Source organism: Thrips palmi, unplaced genomic scaffold (genome assembly GCF_012932325.1).
Source record: "Thrips palmi isolate BJ-2018 unplaced genomic scaffold, TpBJ-2018v1 HiC_scaffold_18, whole genome shotgun sequence".
Lineage (NCBI taxonomy): Eukaryota > Metazoa > Arthropoda > Insecta > Thysanoptera > Thripidae > Thrips > Thrips palmi.
This window is the reverse complement of record NW_023144627.1, coordinates 9225773-9253489: the sequence shown is the minus strand read 5'-3', so window position 1 is coordinate 9253489 and position 27717 is coordinate 9225773. Positions and strand designations below refer to the sequence as shown.

The 27717-nt window shown below is 54.6% G+C and overlaps 2 protein-coding genes across 2 annotated transcripts; one reads left to right on the top strand and one right to left on the bottom strand.

Annotated features, from left to right (window-relative positions):
- Positions 1-18479: 18479 nt before the first annotated feature.
- Positions 18480-24241, bottom strand: LOC117644582 (post-GPI attachment to proteins factor 2-like). The gene is made up of 4 exons (XM_034384155.1): positions 24059-24241; positions 23683-23947; positions 23379-23591; positions 18480-23283 (listed from the first exon to the last, which is right to left on the bottom strand). The coding sequence occupies exons 1-4, from the start codon at positions 24239-24241 to the stop codon at positions 23099-23101; spliced, it is 846 nt and encodes a 281-aa protein (XP_034240046.1). The 3' UTR covers positions 18480-23098.
- Positions 24242-24731: 490 nt separating this feature from the next.
- Positions 24732-26751, top strand: LOC117644581. Its single transcript, XM_034384153.1, has 4 exons — positions 24732-25153; positions 25248-25399; positions 25488-25583; positions 25665-26751. Exons 1-4 carry the CDS (start codon positions 24934-24936, stop codon positions 26433-26435), a joined length of 1239 nt encoding a protein of 412 aa, XP_034240044.1. The 5' UTR covers positions 24732-24933; the 3' UTR covers positions 26436-26751.
- Positions 26752-27717: the final 966 nt, after the last annotated feature.

Here is a 27717-nt window from a genome sequence, read left to right as displayed (position 1 = left end):
GTCAGGTCACCCAAAAAAAAGAAACATCGTCTACGTCTTACACTTTTCTAGGCATTTTTTAAAAGTGAAGGTATCATTTTGCTAAAAAAGGGAAAGGGGCGCTGAAAAAACTCCATCTTCAGCTTGAACGTCAGCGAGTAGCGTTGGGTGAAATACGGCATTCAGTTTCCTCGACTCATTTTTGTTTCCCAGAATTTCTACTTTTGGCTCCTGCAGTCTTGCTATCGCGTCGCCGAGCCGGCCTGTTCGGGGTAGCACTGGCTGAGGCAAGGCATTGCGTGGCGGCGGGAGAGAGAAGGAGAGAGAGAGAGAAAGAGAGAGGAGAGAGAGAGAGAGGGGAGAGAGAGAGAGAGAGAGAGGGGGGGGGGGGCGAGGCGGTGGATGAGTTTTCCATTTCCGCCACTATGCTTCCAAAACGCTCAAATATTCCCCCTGTGGAATGTCGGTCGACGGGCAGTCAGGTGAGGCGAGGGTTGGGGGGGGGCGGTCCCTCCCGCCGCCCCCCGCCCCCGCGCCGCCCCCCGGCCGCCGCCCCCGGGCCGCGCCACCGGGGATCAGATTCTCTCTCGTTTCTGTCCCAGCTCGCCGCGTAATATACGTTTCATTCCACTCCTTCGGAATGCCAATACAACAGTGGTGGCGCTACACGCCGTGCGCGCTACGCTGTGTGCTGCTACACTGTGTGCTGCTACGCGGAGCCACGCGTGGGCGGGACTTCTTTCGCGGAATCTAATTGAGTCCACACACGCGCACATATCGCGTAGCGACTTGTCACACACACACACACACACACACACACACACACACACACCACACACACACGCGCGCGCGCGCGTATACACACACACACACACTCACACAATGTTTGACTGACTTACTGCAGCAAGATCGCTAGCACACGAGCCGAGACGTCATTCAGGGACCGTTAACTCACCTGTAACAACAGAAAGAAATACAAAACATAAGCAAACTTACACTGCAAAAAAAAAAGCAGCAGGAAAAAATTGAATAAAAATTTAGCGCTGTCTGAATTTTTTTTGTATGTATCAACGCGACACACGGTTGCTTTTTTTTTGCGATTCGATTTTGCCACTGCTGGGAGTGCGTCCCAAACGCAGGGCGTTCCATCTTCGATCCCCCTCGGCAGGTGGAGTGACTGCACCGCAGGCCGGGCATCGAGATAAGCGCCACCCTTTGGCCAGCCACTGGCTAGCCGAGCGTGGCTTGGCGTGGCGCGGCGTGGCGTGGTGGGGCGGGGCGCCGCGGCGTACTCGCTGCATGTTGCACTCGCAGAGCCCCGGCCAACAACAACAACAACACACAAACGGCGCCTGGCGGTTGGCAGCCTGCTGGTCCGCTGCACTCGCTACACTACGAACGAATCGAGAGCCTTTCGGCTTTCGGAGCGGAAAGCTGGAAAGCGGGAGAAAGCCGAGTCCAACAGACAGGGGTGCGACAGAGACAGCCACAGTGGATTTGCCAGAAGACCGGTGGAGGCGGCCAAAACTCTGGACGCGTTTTGAGCTCCAGAGTCGCAAAATGGCACTCGAACCGAACGCGTGACGCCACCAATGGATTGCTCTCCGAACGAGGAGTCCATTGGTGGGGTCACACGTTCGGTTCGAGTGCCATTTAGCGACTCTGGAGCTCCAAACGCGTGTAGAGTCATTCGGCCGCCGGCGCCGGTCTTCTGGCCCACTGTACGCTCGCGCCTCGCCGTTCGGGTTGTTGGCTCGCTCGCACACAGCGTGTTATCCCGCGGTGATGAGAGGAGAGGCCACGCCTAACAAATCGGCCGTGGCGGAAAGAGGAGGAGAGGGGGAGAGAGGGGGTGAGAGAGAGAGAGAGAGAGAGAGAGAGAGAGAGAGAGAGAGAGAGAGAGAGAGAGAGAGAGAGAGAGAACCGTTATTGCATTAGTCAATGCGGCGCGATATTCAAACCAGCCCAGACGGAAGAGCCTTCGTTCGGCGCGCTCGGCTCCGCTCAGCGCCGCTCCGCTTGGCTCTACAGACTGATTCCGCGAGGCGTTTTCGTTTTCGTCGCTCCGTCTCTCTCGCGCCAGCACAAGCCGCGCCGCGAGTGCGACAGAGACGGCGGCTAAGTGCATTATTAATTAGCGATGGTCGTGCGTTCCTTGTCTGGCGGTCCGCGGTCCGGGGGCCCAGCGAGAGGGAGAGAGACGGAGAGCAAAGACTCGGTGGCTGGAGCGTTCCCAGACCGCGCTTGGCGGGGCACAGTGGGCCAGAAGACCGGCGGACGCGGCCAAAACTCTGAACGCGTTTTGAGCTCCTGAGTCCCATTTAGCGACTCTGGAGCTCAAAACGCGTCTAGAGTTTTGGCCGCCTCCAAAGGCAGGCCCAGCACGCCGCCTGCGGGGTAGGCATTGGCGACACGGCCGCGCTGCGGGTTGCCTACCGCCGCATCGCAGGGGCCGTGGTGCAGCGCGCCTTCCTTCATTTCCACGCTGTGGCGGAGCAGAACCTCGATCGGATTCGCTCACAACGAGTTCCGGCGGTCCCAAAACGTGACATTTGCCCCTCTGGCTGTGGAGCCGAGTCTCTCGTCCCGACCAGCTGGCCGTCCTGGCCACCCTGGCCGCTTAGCCGTCACGAAATAACACGTTTTTGTCGTGCTAACGTTGGCAGCGCCAAACCGGCGGCCCTGCAGTGCCCTGCAGCCTGAGAGTCCTCTTCGTCGCTCTGTCTCTCTCGCACCCCTACGGGACGCCCCGCGAGTGCGAGAGAGACAGAGCGACGACTCTCGGAATGAGCGTGCTGGGCAGCCTTAGGGCAGCCCGGCCCGATAGGCCCAACCGATCATTACGGGCCTTCATTTAATTCTTTTACTGCCATGTCAGCGCTAATACCAGACAGTCCACGGGCTGCAGGCTCAGAGTCGTTTTCGTCGCTCCGTCTCTCTCGCGCCTTGACGGGGCGCCTACGAGTGCGAGAGAGACAGAGCGACGAGTCAGTCTGCCCCTACACCGGGAAACGAAATAAGTCTCCCCGCCAAATAGGGCCGCGAGGCGAAGAGCGCCTAGACAAGGACAGACGTACTCTCCGGACGCGGCTAGACGAAGACAGACAAGGCGAGATGCACCACTGCGTCCAGGGAGACCTAGAACGCCCCGGACACACCCCGACTATTAACTTTACTGCCGACTGCGGTGCTGCGCCACGGCCGGGATGCTCGAGGTACCCCAAGTACCCCAAGCACCCCAAGTACCCCAAGTACCCCAAGTACCCCAAGTACCCCAAGTACCCCAAGTACCCCAAGTACCCCAAGTACCCTAGGGTACCGGCCGACGGGGCGCTGCGGCTGGGCTCCAGCAGTGGGCTCATTCCGAGCGTCGTTTCAGTCGCTCCGTCTCTATCGCACCTGTACGAGGCGCTCATGAGTGCGAGAGAGACAGAGCGACGAAGACGACTCTCGGAATCAGTCTGCAGAGTGCCTCCCAGCCTCCGCCCCGCACTACTCGCCGAACAAACCGTGCGGAAAGACTCAGCAGCAAGTTTTACTTTTAAGTTTTTTGTCGAACTTTGTCGCGTTCGCCACATTTTCATTCCCCAGGAATCTTCATTATATTTTCACCCCGTCTTCTCAATGAGTCGTTAAAACTTTTTCACCCTTTTTCTAACGACCTTTTATTTATTTTTATATGTATTATTTTTTTTAAAGACGCGCACTGGGCGGCATTTTGTGGGTCGCTGGCGGCGAGGTACCTGCGACAACAGGTTTCCGAGGAGTAGGAGGGGAGGGGAGGGAGGGGAGGGGGAAGCACCAGATTGACCGCGAATCGGTGCCTAAGCGGCTTGGTAAGGGCAGAGCGGGGCGGGGCAGCCGGTCCCAAATGGGGGACCGGACACCCACCGCGACACGCACACACGCACACACACAAACGCACACAGACACACGCACACGTAGTGTCACTTTGGGATAGAGAGATATCCCGGGCCGGGCCGGGCTTGGCAGCGCACCTTGTCAAAACTACTGGCGGTCCTGGCGTGCCGTTCCGTGCCTTGTCTTTGTTGTTTTGCGGAGTGGCGTCGGGCCGCGTCGGGCGCGTCACACTGTCAGAGCGATAAGCAAACTGTCCGATCCGCGGAGTGGAGCGCAGCGCGCACAGTGGGCCAGAAGACCGGTGGAGGCGGCCAAAACACTAGACGCGTTTTGAGCTCCAGAGTCGCTGAATGGGACTCGAACCGAGCGTGTGATCCCACCAATGGATTGCTCTCCGAACGAGGAATCCATTGGTGGGGTCACACGTTCGGTTCGAGTCCCATTTAGCGACTCTGCAGCTCAACACGCGTCTGAAGTCTCGCCCGCCTCCACCGGTCTTCTGGTCCACTGTGCGCCGGGACTACACTGCCTGGCCGGGACCACGCCCAGCACAGCGCACCAACAGCCTTCGTCGCTCTGTCTCTCTCGCACCTACACGGGACGCCCCGCGAGTGCGAGAGAGACAGAGCGACGACTCTCGGAATCGGCCTGCCGATAAGGAGTACCGCTGGCGTCCGACCGAGGCGGCCAGAAGGCGGCGGCAGTGGCGGCGCCCCGGAAGGAGTGGACGCAGTGGACGGAGTCGGAGTGGAGACCGAGTATACGGGACGCACCCTGTAGCCCCGTACTACGGCGTACGGACGCACCCACACGGTGCTGATGGCCGGGAGGGGCCCCGCAGGGGGGCGGGCGGGGCGGGGCGGGGCGGGGCGGGGCGGGGCGTTCCGTACGGACAAACACTTTGCATACAAAACGGAGTGGGCGACGGCGTGCATCGGGACGGACGGGACGGGGCCGTGCTGGGCCTCCTGGCGTCAGCCTCGGACTCGGCCGGGTCACACGGCTGCTGAGGCCAGGGCCGCGCCAGGGCCGCGGCCTCCACGACGGAGACGAGTCTCAGCCCTGCACTGCACTGCAACGCGATTGCGAACAGTGCAGTGACCTCTCTCCCGCACCCCTTACGGCCTTTACGGGACCCGCGCCCCCTCGGCACGCCTCGGCACGCCTCGGCAGCACACTGGTACCCGCGGCAACAGGTAGGCGTCGCACAGTGGATTGGCCAGAAGGCCGGTGGAGGCGGCCATAACTACAGTCGCGTTTTGAGCTCCAGAGTCGCTAAATGGGACTCGAACCGAACATGTGGCCCCACCAATGGATTGCTCGTTCGGAGTGCACTCCTTTGGTGGGGTCACACGTTCGGTTCGAGTCCCATTTAGCGACTCTGGGGCTTAAAACGCGTCTAGAGTTTTGTCAACCTCCACTCTGTGCGTCGCGGCTTGCAGTACACTACGTACACTAGAAGGACAGGTACTCTGGCAGGCCGACCCGACGGTCCCATTCAACTCCATCGCCCGAAATAATTCCCTCCCCGATGAAATGAAAACAGCAAGGCCGCGGCGGCGCAGGCGAGGACAGCAGTTGCGTGACTCTCCATCTCTCTCACTCTTACTTGCGGACAGCAGTTGCGTGATTATCCATCTCTCTCGCGCTCTTATTTTAAGTTCGCGGCGCTCATTGCTCGCAGAAAAAAGTTGGCAACATTTCTACCCTTCCACGCGAGGAGAGAGAGAGGGAAAGGGGTGCGGGAGAGAGAGAGAGAGAGAGAGAGAGAGAGAGAGAGAGAGAGAGAGAGAGAGAGAGGAACGCGAGGGGCAATCCCAACCTTCGTCAACGCCTCTCCCCTTCCTCTCGGTTTCTTCTCGCACCCTCTTTTATCTCTCTCCGTCTCTCTCTGACATCGACTTGGCATACAACTCATTGGGACGGCCCGGACGGGTGGCGTCCACCCACCCGCTGCAAACGGGCGGCGCCACACACACACGCACACACATATATGCACAACACACGTCGCTACATTTCCAAGAAAGGGAAAGGGAAAACGGGTACCCCGCCATCACTCGAAAAGAAGCTGCTACTTCGTTTCATTTTCGCAGTTTTAAAAATTACTCTTTAATTTTTTTTTAAATCCATTTTTGTTGTTGAAAGTTTTGGTGTTGAATTTTTTTTATTAAAATTGCCATTTTTTCTCCCTCCCCCCCACAACCACCACCGGTGGCTTTCCCGGCCGTTTTCCAGTGAGGGTCACCATTCGACAGTCCGCAGGGTGAGACTGCGCGGGGCCGCGAGACGACAGGGCGGGGCGGGGCGGGGCGGGGGGGGGCGGGGCGGGCGGGGCGGGCGGGGCGGGGCGGGGCGCCACCCTTCCCGATGCTTTAACAGCGTTCCGATTTCGGCTCGCCCTTTTATTCGACCGGTCGGAATCGCTCTCGGACGCGTCCGGAACGACGGGCGCTTCTTTTTTGCCCTGCGCGCGAGGGACAAAGACGCGCGCGCGCGCACACACACACACACACACACACATGCGCGCGCGGCCAGGTTTCTTTCCTTCACTCAAGTGATAAATTGCTCCGGGCCGCGGGGCGCAGCGGGCCTGTTGCTTTTAGTTATTGCTGCTGCCCATTGTTGTTGTCGTCGTCCGTGAGGCCGCATCGATGCACTCACCTTCTTAGGCCCCCGGCCGGCCTGGCACCAGACGGGCACCCAGGCACCGTTGCACTTTCCTCCACCACGCGACCACGAGGACCACGGCACGGGGGACCGACCACGCGGCGGGCTCGGGTTCGAGTACCCGCCGTCGCGCTCTTTTTTAGCAGATGATACGTTCACGTATCAGCGTGCTTGTACTCTCGTGCAGAGAGTACCGAGTTTCCGGCTAGCCAGGCAGCAGTTGCCTCGTTGCCTGACTAGCAAGCCTAGAAGAGGCCGAGCGCCTCGCTGGCAAGGCAGCGGCTGGCTCGCCTGCCTAGAAGATTATGAGCGGAGGGCCCGCAGCGTGCCGTGCCGTTCCGCGCCGCACCATGAATCGGGGCGCCTGCGGGGGCTCGGGTTGCGCGCGCGGCGTATAACCTCGACACCCAGCTCTCTAGTACTCAAGAAGTGCGTCCCTCGCGTTGCGCGTCATCACGAGACGCTGCTAGCACGCATCGCGTAGCTGCCCCCCTCGCCCATTCCCTTGCCGAGACGCCACGTCCCGCCGCGCCCCGCCACACCCCGCAGCAGTCTACACACACACGCACTTGAGCCTTGAGTGCGTAGAACGCATAGTGCAGCGCCCCCCCGAACCCCTGCCCCTCTCGAGAAGCGGCGCGTCGGCAGTCGGCAGTGTGCGCCACTCTTGCTTATCTATCTTGAGGTCGGGTTCGGGTGGCGCGCCGGCCGGCCGGCCCCGCTTGGAGATGTGGCTGACACGCCGCGTGCCGCAAGGCGCCTTGCCCTAGTACCGAGCACAACTTTTACGGGTATTGAGTTTTTATGTGATTAGCCACCAAATTGTGCATCCTCGCGTTGAAACAACGAAAATGATACCCAACACAAGTGGTATCGGACATATGAGTGCCCCACCGTCATTGCGAACATGTTTAACCCAAAACAATGGCACGTTAGGATATTCAAAAGTTATACTAAGATTGACATTTCCATGAATTACCATGTGTAACAAATTTGTCAAAAAAAGAGTTCCGAGTGTTTACTCTTTGAAATAAATTGACAAAATGTCACATTCATACATTGAAATAAACATTCTCATAAGTATCATCTGCTTTCACGTTAGCGTTAGCGTTAACGTTTTTTTTTCGAATTGACTGCGGCGGCAGCGAGTAGGCGTGCACTGCTTGGGGACGACGGCGCGAGAGGGAGAGGGAGAGAGAGAGGGGGAGAGACAGAGAGAGAGAAAGAGAGAGGGGCGGGCGAAAAGCGGAGCTGGCAACGCCGCGGCGCCCTGGCGGGGCTGGCGGGGCTGGCGGCCAGGCGGCCGGTCACCTGGGCAGTCCGCCACCGCGGTGCTCCGCGCTGCGCCGCCAGTGTACGCACTGTACGTACTCCACCCCCGGTCCCCCGGTCTTGAATGGCCGCACGGCAAGACGCGTGGCGAGCCGCTTGGAAGGCGTAAGGCAAGTGCAGGCCGTGGCCGCCGTGGCCGCGCCGTCGCCATAGAGACGGACTGGCGGAGGACGTTACGTCGGGCCCAGCCGCCCAGCAAACTGCACACTCCATCCGAGAGTCCTCTCCGTCTCTCTCGCACTCGTGGGGCGGCCCGTGCGAGTGCGAGAGAGACAGAGCGACGAAGGCGGTCGCCCAGACAAGGTGACGTCGCGCTGCTGTGCCCCGCTGCTTGGCCGCGCAGCCCCGCCGTTGTTGGAGCGGCGCCAACAGCGGCACCCTGCACGCCTAGAGGGCCTCCTAGAAGGCGCACAGTGGGCCAGAAGACCGGAGGAGGCGGACAAAACTCTAGACGCGTGCAGAGCTCCAGAGTCGTTGAATGGGACTCGAACCGAACGTGTGACCCCACCAATGGATTCCTTGTTCGGAGAGCAATCCATCGGTGGGGTCACACGTTCGGTTCGAGTCCCATTAGGCGACTCTGGAGCTCGAAACGCGTCCGGGCTTTTGGCCGCCTCCATCCACTCTGCGCCCTGCCCTGCCAGACCCACACGCGCACACCTTTGATTTAGAGGCAGGCCAGGAGACAGATTGATTAGCCGCAGATAGGCGGGGCAGTGGCTGCTACACTGATAACCCTTATCGCAGCTATCGGCCGTGACGACATCCAACAACAACAAAAACAGAAACATTGGCAGGGTCACTGGAACAACGAGCAGCTTGACAAGGACAGCAAGAACAACGGGCGGGCGGTCCACCATTTGTACGCTTGTTCCCGTTTTGGCAAACTTTGTGGAAATACCGCTCCCAAACTGAGACGGGGCGGGAGATCGCACTGCGTAAGAAAGGCAAGCTAAAGAGAGGTCCAAGGAGTGCTACGTTTTTCCGCAGTCAGCCCAAAACACCATTTCCACACATTTGTCACCGCTTGTCGGGCAGTCTCTGCACTTGGCAAGCTTGCCACCTGGCTCGCCACCGTCGCCATGTACTTGCCACGTCCGGTTGTCCACTGCCTTCCCTCGTGTTCCCACAGGACCGAGACGTCCAGACGGTATCAAAGCCAAAAACCAAAAACCGGCCGGACCAAATTCCGGGAACACTGCCGCCTCGGCCACTAATCAGGTTAAAAATATGTTGCACCTCTCTTCCTTTTGCCTCTTTTTTCTCACTCCCCTTGCCATTTAGCCCCGCGTCCCTCTCTCTCTGCCGCCGCCGCTCTGCAAACCACAGCAGCGAATACCGGCAGGTCTGAACAAAGGCCCTGTGGCTGGATGCTTCACATACTGAGCATTCTGCCGGTCGGTGGAGCAGCCCCGCGGCCCCGCAGCCCCGCGCAACGCATCCACAAAGAAACTGGCTTAGCTCGATTACCCGCCCAGAAAGCAGCTAATAATAGTAGTGCGCCTTCATTGGGCTGCATCGCACAGTGGATTTGCCACAAGACCGGCGGAGGTGGCCAAAACTCTCAACGCGTTTTGAGCTCCAGAGTCGCTAAATGGGCCTCGAACCGACCGTGTGACCCCACCAATGGATTGCTCTCCGAACGAGGCATCCATTGGTGGGGTCACACGTTCGCTTCGAGGCCTGTTTAGCGACTCTGGAGCTCAAAACGCGTCTAGGGATTTAGCCGCCTCCACCGGTCTTCTGGCCCACTGCGCGGGGCACTGCAGGACTGCAAGCTGTGTTACCGCGCTGTACTCTCCTCTCCGCGTGGGTGTGCGTGTGCCGCTCGGTCGGCCGAACGCCGCGGACGCCGCGGACCGGGGAAAGGCGGGGACGGCACTCTCCCTCTCTCTCGCACCCCCGCGGACGCGGCGCAGCCAGGGCGCAGCGCCCCGCGAGTGCGACAGAGACAGAGCGACGACTGGTCGGATCGGCTTGCTGGCTTGCTGGCGCCGCGGCGGGAAAACCCCGCTGCTCCCGCTGCCGTGGACGGGGAGGGGGAGGGGGGCGCCTACTCGCGGCGGCGCTCTGTCTCTCTCGCACTCACGCGGCGTCCGGTGCAGGTGCGAGAGAGACAGAGTGTCTGCGAATCCACACCGAAAGGCCGAAAGGGCGAAAGGCTGAGAGTGTAGCGGCTGCTGCGCTGCTGCGTCTTCCTGTCGACTGCCGGCTAGATTGGCCAGACTCGCCTACAGTGTCGGGTCGGGACCGAGCCAAGTTTGACGGTGTGGTGGTGTGGCTAGCTCGGCTCGGCTACTTGAGTGGCGCTGGCCTTCGACCTTTCGGCTGCCTTTGGCTGCCTTTGGCGGTGGAGCCTGCCTCCTCTCCTACACCACACTGATTCCGAGAGGCGACTTGGTCGCTCTGTCTCCCTCGCACTCTTGGGGTCCCACTTGGCGACTCTGGAGCTCAAAACGCGTCTGGAGTTTCGGCCGCCTCCACCGGTCTTCCGGCCCACCGTGCGCCGTTGCAGTGCGCCAGCCCCCCACCCCCGCGCGCCCCTCAGTCCGTCACCCCGCGCGTCGATTTCCATCAACAACAAAATTATTGATCCCATCCCGGTGGGGCGTCGGGGCGTGGGGCCCCGGCCGGGCCGCGAGCCCCACCTGGAGTGCGTCCGCCCGGCACACTGCTCCGCCACCTGATTCCGGAAGGCGGCGTCTCTCTCGCACCCCCACGGCCCCACGGCACGCCCCGCGAGTGCGAGAGAGACAGAAGAGCGACCGACCGACCGCCCGCGCCCGCATGGCAAGCAATGGCAAGCTGCTGATTTCGGACAGCGTCCCGTCGCGCCGTCTCTCTCGCACTCGACGGCCGTTCCGAGGGGGTGCGAGAGAGACGGCGCACTCGGCGAAACGAAACACAACACCGCGTAGCCCCGCGTAGCCAGACGCGCAAACTAGAGCCTGCTAGAGCCGCGCCACTGCCAAGAAGACGCGCCGCTAGAAGTACACCCCGAGTGGCACGTCGGCGACGTCGGCGTGGACCACTGGCTCATTTCAGTTTTAACGAGGAGGAACAGCGGCCAAGCCAAAGCAGGCCTTGACCCTGCCGACTTGATTCCGAGAGTCGTCGCTCTGTCTCTCTCGCACTCACGGGGCGTCTCGTGAAGGTGCGAGAGAGACAGCGACGAAAAGTGATTCTCGGAACCAGTCTGGCCGACGTCCGCCCACGCAGCGGCCGCAGCGCCACTGCCAAAAAATGAAATTTCAGCCAACCGCCATGGGTTTATGACTCTGAAAAGTTTTTTCGGGTGCGAATTGTTATCGTTTTCGTTTGGTAGTAATTTGTGGAGGTGCGGGCGTGGCCGAGGCGTGGCCATCCGCACGGCTGCGTTGTCGTGACACTGCAAGTGCCTGACCGCGGCCACGGGGCCACGCCCTACAAGGGCTTGCCAGCAGACCATCAGAGTCGTTCTGTCTCTCTCGCACTCGCGGGGCGTCCCCTTCAGGTGCGAGAGAGACAGAGCGACGACTGCGGGGGCAAGACGGTCAAAGACAACCCGTCACGTGGCTTACCGACGGGCCCTTTCGAACTTCGCGCCCTTTCCCGCGAGAGAGAGAGAGAGAGAGAGAGAGAGAGAGAGAGAGAGAGAGAGAGAGAGGCGCGCAGCAAGCCGCTAGTCTGTAGGTATTGGTGGGCTCCTACGTTGCCCGCTGTGCACAGTGATCGAGACGCAGACGTTTATATACAGAATTTACATTTATTGTACTATGATACAAGTGACTATGATACAAGTGACTATGGTACAGAAAACTGAGCGCGGCGCGGGAGTCGGGTGGTCGCGGCGCGGCGCGGGAGCCAGCCGGCGTTCCGACGTGTGAACGGGGGAGGGCTGACGACGAGTGTGCCCTTGCCCTGGGGCTGCACGGGCTCGACGGGGGCCTCGGGACGGAGAGGCCCTGCACGTGCAGGCGCAGAAAAAGGGGCGGTTTTTTTCGAACGGCGGCCGGCGCGCTATTTAATAGCTCCAAGAATCGGCCGCCGTTCGGCGCTAAAACAAAGGGGCTAAAAACTACGGAATAAAACACAATAAACACATTTACAGCCTCGAAACCGGGGGGGCGACCCTGGACGGCGGCGACAAAATCACGCCTACACTGCTGGGAAAGTCGTCCAGGGCCGCCACAGGACCCCCCACGGAGAAAGGGTAGCCGGAGTGAACGGAGGCTAGTGAAAGCCCGCTTGAAAAATGTCTGTGAAGCGGACACGGCGGCCCGACCGCGTCGTGGGGGCGGTGACGGCGGCGTCGCCGGTGGAGCTGGCCCCAGGCTCGGCAGCAGCGGGGCGCTGCTGCGCCGGCAGGGCGTCGTCCGGCGGGGATCGGGGCGTCCCGGGCGGGGCGCGGAAGGGGACCAGCGGCAGCAAGGGCCGCGGGTGGCGGGGCGGCGACGGCAGGGCTCGTAAAAGGGCCCGAGGAGGGACCCTGGGGGCGGGGGCGGCGGCCCCAGGCGGGCCAGCAGGAGCGGGGCCCGAACCAGGGACTGCGGCGTCGGGGGCCCCAACCCGGGGACTGCGACGGCCGGGCCCAACCAGGGACTGCGGCGTCGGGGCTCGAACTGGAGACTGCGACGGCCGGGCTCGAACCAGGGACTGCGGCGTCGGGGCTCGAACCGGAGGCTGCGACGGCCGGGCTCGAACCAGGGACTGCGGCGTCGGGGTTCGAACCAGAGGCGGGCGGGGCGGCGTCGGCCTGCACGTAGGCCGGCTTCACCCGGGCGATGGACACACGGACCCCTTTGCCGCGCACCCGCAACGTGAGTGTCTTGGCGTCGCGGGCGAGCACTTCGTAGGGGCCAGTGTACGGCGGCTGGAGGCTGCGGCGCACCAGGTCAGTCCGCAGGAAGACGAAGGGCGCCGTAGCGAGGTCCTTGAACACGAAGGTGCCAGGCTGGCAGTGCCGCGAGACGGGCACGGGCCGGACACGGGCTGCATGGAGGCGGAGGCGGTCCAGCGGCGTGAAGTCAAGGAGGACGGGCGGAAGAGCCTCAGGCCACGGCGCGTCGGCGCGGCTGTGAGGGCGGGCGGCAGCGGACGGCGCAGGCGTTCTGCAGGACCGTTGCGGGCCGGTGGGACACTCGCGGGCGAGGTCGAGGGAGTAGCGGTAGCCCCGAGACATCGGCGATGGGCCGATGGTGGCGACGTGGACAGGTGCGAAGTGTGAAGCGGCCCGTCGATGTCCATGTGGACAGGCGGGGCGGGAAACGAACAGAGTCACCATTGGCGCGTATGAAGAGCAGGCGCTCGTGGACCCAGGTGCGGCAGTTGTGCTGCACTGAGGGCCAGACAAAGCGGTCTAGGACGAGACGGACAGAGGCGCGGTCGTCGGGGTGACTGAGGTTGTGCGGTGCGTCGAGAAGCGGCGGAGCGAGCAGCACCGGGACGTGGGGCCGGGGGCGCGTGCCGGGGCCCACGTCGGACATGGCGATGGCGGTCGTGTCAGAGCCGGGCGCGGGCACGGCGAACAGGCTCAGGAACGATGACGAGGTGTCCGCCAGCAGAGTCTGAAGCTCGGCGTCGGCGGCCTGGGCGGCGGCCAGGTCCTCGTGTGACGGCAGGAGCGCCGCAGCGACGTCCCGAACGGGGCACCAGGAGAGCGGGCGACGGCCCGGGCGGCGGGGTCAGCGGCGCCGGCGTTGGCGAAGACATGTCAGATGCACTCAGTCACTAAAGCACAAGCGCACTGGCACGGAGAGTCACTATCACTGGACACAGTTCACGATCACGTCGGGGTCACCACTTTGTAGGTATTGTTGGGCTCCTACGTTGCCCGCTGTGCACAGTGATCGAGACGCAGACGTTTATATACAGAATTTACATTTATTGTACTATGATACAAGTGACTATGATACAAGTGACTATGGTACAGAAAACTGAGCGCGGCGCGGGAGTCGCGGTGGTCGCGGCGCGGCGCGGGAGCCAGCCGGCGTTCCGACGTGTGAACGGGCTGGAGGGCTGACGACGAGTGTGCCCTTGCCCTGGGGCTGCACGGGCTCGACGGGGGCCTCGGGACGGAGAGGCCCTGCACGTGCAGGCGCAGAACAAGGGCGGTTGTTTTCGAACGGCGGCCGGCGCGCTATTTAATAGCTCCAAGAATCGGCCGCCGTTCGGCGCTAAAACTAAGGGCTAAAAACTACGGAACTATAAACACAATAAACACATTTACAGCCTCGAAACCGAGGGGGCGACCCTGGACGGCGGCGACAAAATCACGCCTACACTGCTGGGAAAGTCGTCCAGGGCCGCCACAAGTCTATCTTTAGCCGGGGCGGTGCGTCGGACTACGTCGGACGCGTGTCGGCATCATCTGCCCCAACCCGTTCTAGCCGCGCCACCGCCAGGCTTCGCCGCCAGGCCCCGGCTAAGTCGTTTTCGTCGCTCTGTCTCTCTCGCTTGCATGGGGCGTCCCGCGTAGGTGCGAGAGAGACAGAGCGATGACTCTCGGAATCAGCCTGCAGGGCACCACTCGCAGGTTCTCGGTCCTCCACTGGACCTCTTCGGCGCCTCTCGATACCCCGAGCAATCCATTGGTGGGGTCACACGTTCGGTTCGCGTCCTATTTAGCGACTCTGGAGCTCAAAACGCGGCCCACTGTGCAGTCTATCTGGCCGAATACCACACGTGCCCGCCCTGGCCGCCCTGCCGGCGATAACTAGAACTAGACGGCGTCGTGAATTGTTCTGCAGATAAGCCCGGCCGCCCCAGGCCGCCCTATGCGGGCAACCGTTCGCGTCGCTCTGTCTCTCTCGCACCTATACGGGACGCCCCATGAGTGCGAGAGAGACTCTCGGAATCAGTGTGCTGGGCGGCGCGCGCGGCGCGGGAACTTTGAGACGGCCGGGCGTCGGGCCGGGCGCACTCCACTGCCACAAAAACAAAAGCCGACTCAGCCGACTCATTGATTCACACTCTCCCGCCCGCTCGCCGCGGAGCGCGGAGAGTACACAGGACAGTCGGCGCCAAAACAATCAAAACAAAGCGTACAATTAGCCGTAATGCAATGCAGGGGGGCGCGGGGGCCTTGGGAGGGGCTGTCCGTCTCGGGGTTCATCGAATGGCAGAATAATGGCATAACGGGCTGCGTGTGTCGCGGACGTCGCAGACATGGTGAGTCACCTGGGCGCGCGGCGCACGTACACACACACACACACACACACACACGCGTCGAGGTATTGCCACATGATAAACGCGCACCGAGCGGGCTGTCCTGCGTATCGCACTCCTCGGAGTGCTGCGCGCTGCGCGGTGCTGCGGCTCGCCGAGCAGCGGTCCCTCTCGCACTCACGGAGCGTCCCGTAAGGGAGTGAGAGAGACAGCGATGAAAAAACGACCCTCGGAGTCAGTCTCCTGGGACACTTACGTTGGGCGCCACGGTCAACTAGGCTCCAGTCAGGCAGAGCGGGCGGGGCGTGACAGACGGACGGACGGACAGACAGACAGACAGACAGACAGACAGACAGACAGACAGACAGACAGACACCACGCGGGCTCGCCAAGCCATGAGGCATCATGAAACCGACGCTGAAAATAAGACGAGACTACAGTGTCGTCGTTATCGGTGCGAAGGGAAATCACTCTCTGGTTGCATCCGCAGTGTGTATACACTGTGCACTCTAAGCGGCGACAGTGGCGCATTGCTGGCGGTCGAGTAAGAGGAATCTGCATACGAGGCCGCCCTCCACCGGACACCGCCCCTCCCCCCACCCCCTCCCCCGCCGCCTACGCACAGAGGCCCCGCAGGCCCCGCAGGCCCCGCCGATAAGGGGCAGATAGCGAAGTGGCCCGCGCCGAGACGCGTCTCGACGGCCGACCCATCTGTAACACACTGTAACCGGGCGCAAGGGACACCCAATGGCGCCTTTGCAGTTTTCCGGGTGAAAGGTCCACTGGAAAACGGGGAAAGTTTATTAAAACGGCAGGGGGGCTTGCGCCTTGGCTTGCGCCTTGGCTTGCGCAGTGCGCACTACAGTGTGCTGTACAGCGGCGCGTGGGAGGAGCGACGACACCGTTTTTCGGTTTCGGGACGCCGTCGCCACAGCGCCGCCACAGAGACATCAGGCACTGGCAGGTGCCGAAGACGCCCAGGCGCGAAGGAGCCCGAAGGTACCCGAAGGCAACAGTGCACGTCGTTCGGAAACGGCACGAAAACAAAACGAAACGGATTTCGACAGCAGACTCAAGTGTCTTACAGAGGCAGGCGCCACCGCCGCTAAGGTTCAAGGACAAGCTACAGCGGTCAGTAATTGAACCCAGGCGCGCAGTGTCTGCCAACAGTCTCGGGCCTGGCCCCCCCAGGGGCCTGGCAGTCCAAATGGCAAGCCGCGGCGCCGAGGGTGCTTTCCCTCGACGATAGTAGCAGCAGCGCACCAGAAGACCGGTGGAGGCGGCCTAAAGACGCGTTTTGAGCTCCAGAGTCGCTAAATCAGACTCGAACCGAACGTGTGACCCCCCCCCCCCCCCAATGGATTCCTCGTTCGGAGAACAATCCATTGGTGGGGTCACATGTTCGGTTCGAGTCCCATTTAGCGACTCTGGAGCTCAAAACGCGTCCGGGATTTTGACCGCCTGCACTGCCTGGATGGCGCCAACACGGGCCTAACTGCGCCTCGCGCTCCAAGGCGACCGGCAGCACGCCGGCAGCCACCCCGCGGCCTTACGGTGCAGGGCACTGCACACGACGAAGCACTCGGGGGGTCCTTGCGCCCCCTGCCACTGCACTGCACTTCGGTTGCTTGCGGACACATCACTTACGGAAAATCACCGACTTAAGGACGTCTTCACGAAATCACGGACACTTTTGTCTTCTTGTTGCACACACACACGACGCACACACAGTCACTCTCAGCCTCAACAAAACAAACCGCCCCTGCCCCTGCCGGGGGTGCCGGGGGCGGGGGTGCCGGGGGCGGCGGCGACGCGTGCACACTCACGCACTTTTGACACTTGACAGGTCACTGTCAGCTGGGCCGCACTGTCACACGGATCGCGTTGACAGTCCCGACGGACACGGCGTCGACGGCGAGGTGCAGGGCCTGCAGGACGCCCCCCGAGTCCCCGGCTGAGGAGCCGCTTTGCGGCTGCTGCAAGTCCAAAACGCACTGGCCGGCCGCGCGCTCCGCTGGCTCCACTGTCGGCGCTGGCGCCCTCCACGGCCATGGCCGGGGGCCGGGCTACGCGGCTCGGCTACGCGCTGCCGGGCTGCAGGACGGGGGGCTCTTGAACACGCAAACGACACTCGCAGACGACACTCGCACCACCCTTGCGGCCCTAGGGTCCTTCGCTAGGACCCAACGAACCGCCACGGCCGCGGCGCCACAGGCGGCCCTGCCGCATCGGCCGGACCTCATATTGGCAAACATGACAAGTATGTAAAGCATTGCAGGAATCGGCGCATCGCATCGCCGCAGCGCCGCATCGCCCCCACATACCTCGCATTCTCTGGCCGTTTGCGGGCCCATTCTAACTTGAACACGCGCTCAAAAGCCACACGGCCACCGGGTACTCACCAAACGATCGGTTCCGCCCCTTTCGGACGAGTTTCGCTGAAATTAGACCGCTATTTGGTCCGTAAATATGAGCACCGAGTCCCACTTTGGTATGCCAAGAATGGCACAAAGAATCTAGACAACGCGGAGAGCGACTGCGCACTCTGCTGGCGCAGGAGGGGCGACGCGGGCGGCGGCGAGGAGAAACTGGAGTTTGATCAGCGCCAGCAGCCGCCCGCCAAACGCTCCCGCCCCCCTCCAGTCACGTGGGCCCGAGCGGCCGCCGAACGCCGCTCGGGAACGCCCGAAGTGGCGCCGAAGCCACCCGAACGCGTGCCGAGCGCGCTTCGGGCCGCTCGGGCGACGCCGCGCCACGCCTCCCCCCGCCCCGCGCGCCCAACCCCACCACCGCGACCAGCGGCAACAGCGGCCGACGCGGCCCAGCGGCTTCCTCTTGTTCTTCTCCGCGGCCAGAAAGGAGAATTTGAACTGCGGGCAGCGGCCTTTTCCGCCAAAATGGCAGCCCTCTGTCCATTGGCTGGGCACTGGCTGGGCACTGGGAGCTCTGGGGAGCGAGCGGGGATGCAGCGCGGATGCAGGCTGCAGCACCTACGCCCTTTTCGCCTCACGGGCTGCCCGCTCCAGTCTCGGTGGATTCCCGAGCAAGCCTCCTTCGCTCACTCAAACACAAACTCCACGTGTTGCCGCAAGCCTTCGATATTCATTTCGCAGTTGCTCGGGAATGCCCCACACGTCGCAAACCGCAGCCCCCGCAGCCCCATCCCCATTCTGTCTGGACTTGTTGCTCTGCTGGTTCGTCTTGAACTGCCTTGCCTCAAGGAGGCAGGGAATTCCTTCTTAAGTCTCGACTGCGATTAAGTCTGTTTTTCTATTAGACAAGTATCGTTTGCCCAGGTAGACTGACAAGACGCCTTAGCCTAAACCCGACAGTGCGGACACGCCCCCTTCCTCCCCTCCCCTTTTCTCCCCTCCTCTGCCCCCAAAGCTTGTAAGGGAAGCTCCACTTTGTGAACATTTTTCAAACTCCTGATATTTGTAGACCACTGGATGACCCCTGGATTTTGGAACGGCCATTAAATGAAATATGCAAGATAAGGAGAGAGAAATCAAGAGTTATTTATTGCTGTTGTACACATGACCAAATACAATTCTTCAGAAGGCACATTCTCATGGTAGGATCAGTATGTTTTAGGCCAAAATGAGGCAGAAAAGAGAGCAGATAAAAAGTCAATCTGAAGAACATTGAAACATACAATAGAATTTATAGATTTTTCTTGTTGATAAATTCATTTTTAAAATATGGAATAACATAACAACACGTATCAGTATGACGTAGGATAGACAACAGGGGCACAACATGAAAAATGTACCTTGGAACACATTCAGTTAATTCACAATTCACAGATTCATGCATTGTATAGAAATCCTAATTGAAAAGTTTGCAGAACAAACCATCAAACGGATTTTCTATTAATCTATTAACATATGGACCATGCCCTACAGAAATAGAGTACCTACATAATCAGTTTATCATAGAGAGCAATCATAATAGTAAATTTTGCTGCTAAACTCTCAATTACAGCAGTACTTGCTAAACATCCTATTTCAGTTGAGGAATTTCTCTTCAACACTATCACAATCTTTGGCAAAGGCTTACTGGTAATGGCTTCTGAAAACTGGATGAATGCTATATTATCACAATGTCAGCAATTGCACCATAATACAAATCAATCAGATGAATTCCACTGTAAAAACTTGACTGGCATTGAAATAAGGAAAGATACAAAGTCGGTATATAACCAATATTTGATCAAAGAGAATCAAACAGTACACCAATCATGAATGGTTTTTCGGCTCACAATGGCAGGCGGGCAAAAAATACTCCATTTGCTCAGTAACAAACATGTTAATACAGAATATTCTAAAAGCCATACTAAGTAAATTGTGGATTCATTTCAAAAAATTGGAAAACTCCTTGAGTTTTTTGTCTTTTTCACATACATGGTAGTTTGTCTTTTATTGGTCATGACACCCATGAATTTTCCACTTCTGTTTTTCTCTCATTATCTATTGTTTACTTCCATATAAAATGTCTACATACATCGGGTAACTGCTAAAAACTGTTTGAATGCAACACTTTGCACAAGACAAGTCCTACAAATCAGAGAGCAAAACTTGAGCAAATAAGAAGAAACATACAAGTATGTTACATAGAATTTGTCATTAACTAATAAAAATCAAGAGCTTTACAGGGGGCAAGTACTATTATTTTTAATGTTTCAAAGTTCCGTGGCTACAAAAAATATTTGTGAGACTCCACGCAAATGAGAAAAAATAGATTGTTTGCTGGAGAGAAAATTTTCAGATGAAAAAGCAGTTGTACAGATGAAATGGAATACCATGTGAAATCATCACACATCCTATATGACTGATATCCTGAAAGCAGCTCATCTAGCTAAGCAAACTGGTCAGTAAAATTGATTTTCACAGGAAATATCAAGATTAGAAACCAATAAGAAGAGCTTCTGTATTACTTTGATTGTACTCTTAATATGAGTTAAATTTTAAGAAGAATTTGAGTTCTCATTATGTATTGTATAATAAGATATGTTGCTTAAGCAAACAAATTTTTAAGTAAACAAAACCCTGCCATTGTACCCCAGTCCAATCACTCCCTGCACCATTTGTTTTCCAGCAAAACAACCAATATACATCAAAATTTTGCTGCATACATTCAGCATAACAATCACAGGTACAAATATTCCGCCAAATTACAGATGTGCAATATGCATTTTAGTACTAAACAATACCTTTGGTTCAAAAAATATAATGGTTTTAGTTCATAGTAAAAATACAGGCATGCTCATTGTTCAAGTACAGTTGCTTCCAAAGTGTAGACCGCAAGAAAGAGAGAAAAAGACTAGAATTGCTTTGAAAGCCACGATACATTGAAGCAGATCTGTTACCTAGTTTTATTTTAATAATAAATCATCCACTCCACATTTTGAAAGAAGATTCTTTAAAAGGATTAGATTTTTAAAAATCCAAACTTTAACTGAACACTTAAAAACAGAGAGCATTACATAATTCAAGTGCAGGACACAAATTTGCACTGTTTGTGTAAAATGTCACCCAATCGGTGCATGCTTACTGGCACACTCCACAAATTTGCACACAAATATATATGTTAACATGCCACACCCATTTATTTACAAAATACATAACAGCACCAATCAAACCACCTTGGCACGTATCTACCTGATTGTTTGCATGCGCTGGGCAGTGATGTATCCCTTCAGTGTTCGAACATGCACAAAACCCACTGCATTAATTCACCTTAAAATTCAACAGCTAACATAATTGTACATACAAGAGTTCCCAATCCTTCAGATATACATAGTGATTATCTAATAAATAAAATAAATCCAGAAACAACAAGTGTGCATCTAGTTTTGTGCTAGTAAACTTACTTCTAATATGATAAACAATTTATTTTAGACAATTAATGTAAATGCTTTAATTTTGAGATTAACTTCATTCAAATAGAGAAATTCCCCATATGGAGCCTTGCTCTTCCGAGAGACATTAGTTCAAATGAAAAAAGGAAGAAGATTAAAAGTTTTTTAATTTGTCATGAACTCTTTCAACTCCACTCTCTGGAGAGAGCACTAGGGGTATGTACCTTCCCTCAATTCATGAGAAATAAGACACCCAAACACAAAAAAATCAACTTAATACGTCAAAAAATCAAAAAATTCTTCTGAAAAGAAACAAAAGCTAAACATGCTAAGATGGGTACATTTATCTCAGCATATAACAGTATTGAAGATTAAACCCAAAGGAGAATTTCACTTAGATGAACCACAGTTGTTTAAAAACACTTGATCGTTTTGAGAAGGCTGAGATGTATGGTCCCAAAACTAAATCTACGGTAAAACAATAGAAATAGAAATTTGTTGCATTTCTACGAGAACAGCACACATACCAATAGTATGTTTTAAGGTCCACAAATGTAGTAACTCATGCTTCTACAGAAGTATGTTCTGAAAATAAGTCATAAATATCACACTACGCTCCTAATAATCCACTGGTAAAAAGTGGATATCGGGATTTCACATTTCTTTCTTAATAAAAGTTTAAATGAGGTAATATACAATGAGTAAAGAGCACCTTTAAGTGTACCATAAATATTCACAACTACCATATTTAGGTAACAATCTACAATCACAACAAATGATCTCATGACTAGCAGAGTATATGATACAGTCTTCTAACAAGAAAAGGCAGAGACCACTAATCCATGAGTACATGGCAGTACTACAGCAAAAGAAAACCATCAATGTTGAGAAAAAAAATCAAAGTGCCTAACTTGTTAACTCCAAAAAGATAAGTTGGCACCATGTACATAGGTGATATGTGTCATGTCCAACTGCTGTCAGACATTATTACAAAATAATTAAATGTCTTAGATCAGCTTCACAGTAATTGACAACACTAAAGACACTGTAACCGTGCTCTACAATAGTTGAAGTTTTCAGTGTGTAGTCCATTTTCTTATCTTTTTCTTCTTTTTTTTTTGCCTCCCATGACAACTTTAAGATCTTTTGGCACAGTACTTGTCACAGCATTAACTTTCATGATAACAGCGACATAAGAAAATCTCAAGGTACTATCATATGACATTTTAAGAGAAAGTTGGAGTTGGCACTCAAGTACACATTTTGACCTGAGGACAGATATACAGATCTGGGAAGGAAACATGATACTATAAGAAAATCACGAGACACAAAGAAGTTCAAAATCTTGATACTAATGGCTACGCTTGCAAATGAGTATTTCTTTAAAGCAAAGATAATTCATCGGCATTCTGGCACACAGCTAGCTTGACATATTAAGTACAATCTACAGGAAAACATACATGCAATGATTACAAATAAGAACTTGAATAAACTTAATGGTAGTGAATAATTGAACTTTCCCTGAATGTCATCATCAGGAAAAATGACTCCAAAAATGATGAAAGAAAGAGAATAATCATTTGAGCCATAGATATGTGAACTGACAATCCTGAATCTGACAGATTTTGAGTTCAGCTGCGTATTAATATGTCGTAGGTGGTGTCAGAATTCAACTCAACTGGTTCAAGTTAATGAGCAACCAGAGGAAGAGAACATCATGTACCACATTCAAGATTAATACAGCTTATCCACACAAGTGATATGTAACAAACAAATACAAAACTGTTTCAAATCATAACTTTGTCCTCTGATTTGCTCACAGTTCTGGTTTGGTCTGCACATTAACAGCAAAGCTATTGTTTGCTGAATTTAATATAAAAACTGTCTAAGTCATAATGGGAAGATAGGCAACAATACGTTGCCTAACTTCTGACACTTCATCAAACTAAATCATACAGGTTTTTAAAAAATTGATTAAAGGTCATGCAAGACTCTTTAAATAAATAGCATCTACAAATGAAACACACTTACAAAAAAAACTAATAGATGCAGTAAATATTACAATCACAGAAGAAAAATTAATAATTAAAGAGAATCTGTCAATTAACTGCAAAATTTCAAAAGCAAATTTCATTAAAAGGATGTAAATAAATAAAAACTTAAACTTCACCATTAGAAACAAATAAAAAAAAGCATGCACTGCTTCTGACATATTTTCATCGAGTATCAGTCAAATGTTGAGCACATGATGATCTACTCTTTTTTCTGATGGACAGTTGGCAATTCTTCAACATCAACATTGGATTCTGACAAAAGCTGCACACTGAGGCCTTTTCCTACCATGATGTGTTCAGCAGGAAAATCAAGAACCACTGTGAAGTGGTAAGCCATGTTGCAGGATGCAACAACATACTCACAGAATGCAAACCAGCTGAATGCTGCCCGAAATAAACAACAAAAACAGTGTAAGATAATGAACAAGATTACAGAAAAAATAACTTCAGACCAGAAACTGCCGGAAACTGTAACTTACCCATGTCATGGCACAGCAATCGGTGCTTAAGGAAAAACACAATCAAACCAACAGTGCTCACAATAGACACCACAAACAGACCTTTCTTGATACGGTATGAGTTAAACTCATTAGGTGTCATGTCTGGGCGCAATGCACGAATCAAACGAACCAAAGTAAGCATGTAGACCAAAGAGGATACCATAAACCCAATGAATATTTTTTCATGGAGAGCTGAAATCAGAGAAGGCAGTGATTTTAAGAAAGAAAGAACAGCAAAATAATTGACAGCTAAATGAAAGGTAGATTCTGTTAAAGGACTCACGGTAGTTTTCACGGTTGGATACATAAGTTACACCACAGAGAGTGCCAATTTCAATCATGCTGAGCCAAAAGCAGAGACGCAAATGCTTTATAAAACGGGGTCTTTCAGATAACGGTCTTTGCATGATAACCGATAAGTAATGTGCATAGTACACAAATGCTATGACTACTCTGGGCCCAACATGAAATGCCACACAGATCCGCCACAAATAACGCTGTGGACTGACTCCTGTGATGGCACTGATGGATGGTATGATGTTGTAAACCTGAAACAGTCAAAGAAAGACTCATGCACAACGGAGCACAAAGGAGACAACCCTTGTAGGGCTGATGAACAGCTCGCAGAACAAAATACTCAAAAGTCATTATGCACTCACCCGACAGTGAGTCTCATGAATGTCGTCCGGCTGGAAAATGTATGCAGTGATCAAGCAAGTGAGGAGCCCCAAAAACGGCAACAGAACAGCCCCAGTGCACATTTGTCGAAAACTTATCGACAGGAGCACAAGGGTGCGAGACCGAGACAGTGAGGCGGGGACTTGGTTTTCAACAGGCAACATCTTGAGGCTGTGGCTGCGGCCGTGCGTCGAGGAAACAGTGGAGACACCGCCTGGCAGCGCCGCAGCGTCGCAACACCCTGAGTCCAATCAGCTGCTGTAGCTGAGGCTGCTGCTCAGGGCTTCCTGACCCATCCTCGAATGGGGATCACAGTCGGTCACCATGAGCTGCGCAGCCTGGGGCGCGTCCAGTGTCCAGTCTCCGTGTCTCGCAGTCCACCTGGGGAAGGAGCGGAAACACGCCATCAAAAGTGGGTCAGCATTTACTTCAGGATGCGAGCCTACATAATAAATCACCAAGTGACATTTTGGCAGAGCAACACTCTTGTTTAACCTACAGGCGTCGCGTTCAACTGGGCAGAGGCATACCATGGTACGCAACAAAAAGAACCGAGCGTATCCAATGTCAAGAGGCAGTCGGAACTCTAGCGACGATGATTGACAAAAACTCAACGAAAGTGCTCTGGGTGGGTGAAAAGATACTAACCTGGAGGCAGACGACAAAATATCGACCGCAAACAACAAAACGAACAACAAAAACGATGCGCGAGGCTACTTTTAAGGCGGGTATGAGAAACGTAGCGGTCATTGATTTCAGTTTTGAATTCTTGTAAACAGCAGACGCTCGACGTCATTCAGCACGTGGTTCTCTTGCCATTTATTGGCGTTTTGAAATAGACATTTTATGTTTCACCATGTTTGCACTGTGCAAATACAAGCGCGACAGCAAAATAGACGCCCTTCCTGTCTCTGAGATTCATGTAGTGGTTAAAAAGGATGGAGAAAAGACCTTCGAACCCTTTGCACCAACAGGTGTGTCGGACTTCCGCCCATTCAAACAGAAAAAGTATGTCGTTTTCTCTGAAGAAGGTGGTCTTGAACGAAGATGGTACATCACAATTGGTCGTTTGGGAGGTAAGGGATTTATTACATTCATATTAAACCAGTAGCATTAATTTTGTTCTATGTTAACCTAAGTTCTTTTGCATTGCCCATTTTGTTTTTGCAGCATCCCGAAAGAAACTCTTGAAGAAAGCGTCGAAAGTTGAATGGCTCCCTTCTAGAGATGCTAGAGAATCATTTCCCAGTGACAGCACTGAGGCCTCAGCTCCAACAGGCACTCCTGTCGACCCTGCAATTGAGCCGAGTGTTATGGATGTGGTAAAGTAACTCATTGTTTATATCTCTCATGTCCTCCAATTCTTTATGTCATTTCCATTCACACTTTTGTTCCTTTTCTGAACTATAGGATGACAATCCAGGAGAGATATCTGCAACAATGGAAGCTGTAGAACCGACTAAAGCCCCCATAAACTCAGCTGATGAACGAACAAGCAAGGATATGGTATGCTTCCAATAAATTTTATCCCATTTGTTTAGATTGTTGATTAAAAATCTAACTTTGTTTATTTTCTATGAACTTTAGGATGAACCCATGACGGACGCCGTTAAAGCTGTGAGTGACGAACCGAAACCACCCCAGACATTTGTGAAACTGGCAGTCTTCGAGGAAGCAATGTCTCTCCAAGGAAGAGCAATCAGAGCTCTGGAGGAGCAACTCCAGGATACCAACAATCGCCTTGATGCATGCAAGAGAACTTTACCTGACCTTGATACCATTTTTATTCAAGCGATAGAGGGCACTGTTAAAAACGAGTTCTCCAGACTGCAGAATTCCTTTGATATTTTGCAGGGGGCTTTTCAGAAGTTACTTTCTTGCCTGCAAGATATTAAGGAAAAGGGGAATATGGCTCAAGTACTGGATTGGGTCAATAAAATCCCCACTGATTTGAATCTGAGCATGGCCATAACAGATGTTAGTAAGACCAATGTCAAGGAGAAGCTTGACGGGTCATCATCTGATGACACGCTTGAAAATGTGTCAGAATCTAGTACTTGGTTACGCTTCATTAGTAGCCAAAATGGAACCCAGGTTGCCGAGGGTAGCATAACAACTGCTTCAGATGAAACAACTCAACATAAGTCAGATTCCAATCAGCAGATGCAAACAGAAATTGAGGATGATGCTGTAACTGTTCGAAATAAGTTAGACTCCAGTCAACAGATGCAAACAGAAGTTAAGGATAGTGCTGTTACTGTTCAATATAAGTTAGATCCCAGTCAGCAGATGCAAACAGAAATTAAGGATAATGCTGCTGTGATACCTGCTGTCAGCTTTTATAGCCGTAGGGCATAAATATTCCAAAGAATTGTTTCTAATTGCTTTCTCCTTAATTGTTAAGGCTTTTATTTGTAATTGTGCTTTTCAAGATCTCAAAGACAAATGTGTCAATCTTAGAAATGCTTTTTATTTTTGACAATGAAACTGATTTTTATTGAACTGCTTTGTTAAGGCTGTCGCATATTTTTGTTCAAGACTTTGCATGCTTGATTTCTATTTATTTGAAAACCATTCAAATAATGATAGAAGGCTCTTTTGTTTTTGACAGATTTTACTGATTGGACGCTTGTTCACAATGTTAAAGTAATAAATCGTTTTTTGTTTTTTTTATCACTGGCCGCCTGTTTTTCCCCAACCTCTTGGTGTAGGTGGGTAGATATCTATTTGCAGTCCTTCCGTAACCGGTTGGGAGGTCCTTACAAGGGGTGGGGGTAAGATGCTCCAAGGCCGTGCTCTGGTCTCGGTGAGCTGAGCGCCTAGCGCCTGAAGCGCCTGCAGAGGGGCGGTAGGCAACCCGCCGCACTCGGGAGCACCGCGGTACGGCCTGGGAGCCCGGGGGCTTGCGGGGTGAAGTTGGAGGACTGTGTTGTGAACACTCACGGTCAATGTCCGAGTCATCCTCCGATGGGGTGTCCTCCTGCTCCGGGCTGCAGTGCTTGCAGTGTGCTTGCAGTGCTGCGGGGAGCGTCAGTAAATCGGGGAGGTAACGATGCAAACAGTGTGGTAAACACGTCGCGGTGCGTGCTATGCGGATTCATTTTCGTCGGCCTGTTTCCCTCGCACTCATGGGGCGTCCCGAATGGGTGCGAGAGAGACAGGGCGACGAAAACGACTCTCGCTGGCACTGGCGCCAGCGGTCTCTCCGTCTCTGTCGCGGCGCGTGGCCGTGCTGGCGTAGCGGCGCCCGATTCGTTCCGCTTGTCCCGCCGCCGCGGCATCCCCGTCCATATCCTTGTCCTTCCCGAATCTTGAATTCCTCCTCGCGCGTTCCGCGTTCCGAAGCGCGCCTTCGCCTCGCCTTTTCGTCGCCCTGTCTCTCTCGCACTCATAAGCAACGCCCCACGAGTGCGAGAGAGACAGGGCGACGAAGCTCTCTGTCGGGCGGCGTTTGGAACGCACCAGCGCGGCCTCCCCGGTCAAGGATCTGAGGAGCGAGGAGGTCGCGATGCAGCTCGGGCCGCGTCAGGGTCGCACGCAGCCGCTCGCACGCAGCCAGCCCGAAGAGGGTCGCTCTGTCTCTCTCGCACCCTTGCGGGACGCCCCATGAGTGCGACGGAGACAGAGCGACGAAAAGACC

Excerpts from the sequence above, each read along its gene's own strand:
- LOC117644582 (XM_034384155.1), bottom strand. The coding sequence starts at position 24,241 with ATGTTGCCTGTTGAAAACCAAGTCCCCGCCTCACTGTCTCGGTCTCGC. Across the intron at positions 23,948-24,058 it reads TTCATGAGACTCACTGTCGG|GTTTACAACATCATACCATC; the intron begins GTGAGTGCATAA and ends TGACTGTTTCAG. Across the intron at positions 23,284-23,378 it reads ATTGCTGTGCCATGACATGG|CATTCAGCTGGTTTGCATTC; the intron begins GTAAGTTACAGT and ends TATTTCGGGCAG.
- LOC117644581 (XM_034384153.1), top strand. The coding sequence starts at position 24,934 with ATGTTTGCACTGTGCAAATACAAGCGCGACAGCAAAATAGACGCCCTT. Across the intron at positions 25,154-25,247 it reads CACAATTGGTCGTTTGGGAG|CATCCCGAAAGAAACTCTTG; the intron begins GTAAGGGATTTA and ends TTGTTTTTGCAG. Across the intron at positions 25,584-25,664 it reads AACGAACAAGCAAGGATATG|GATGAACCCATGACGGACGC; the intron begins GTATGCTTCCAA and ends TATGAACTTTAG.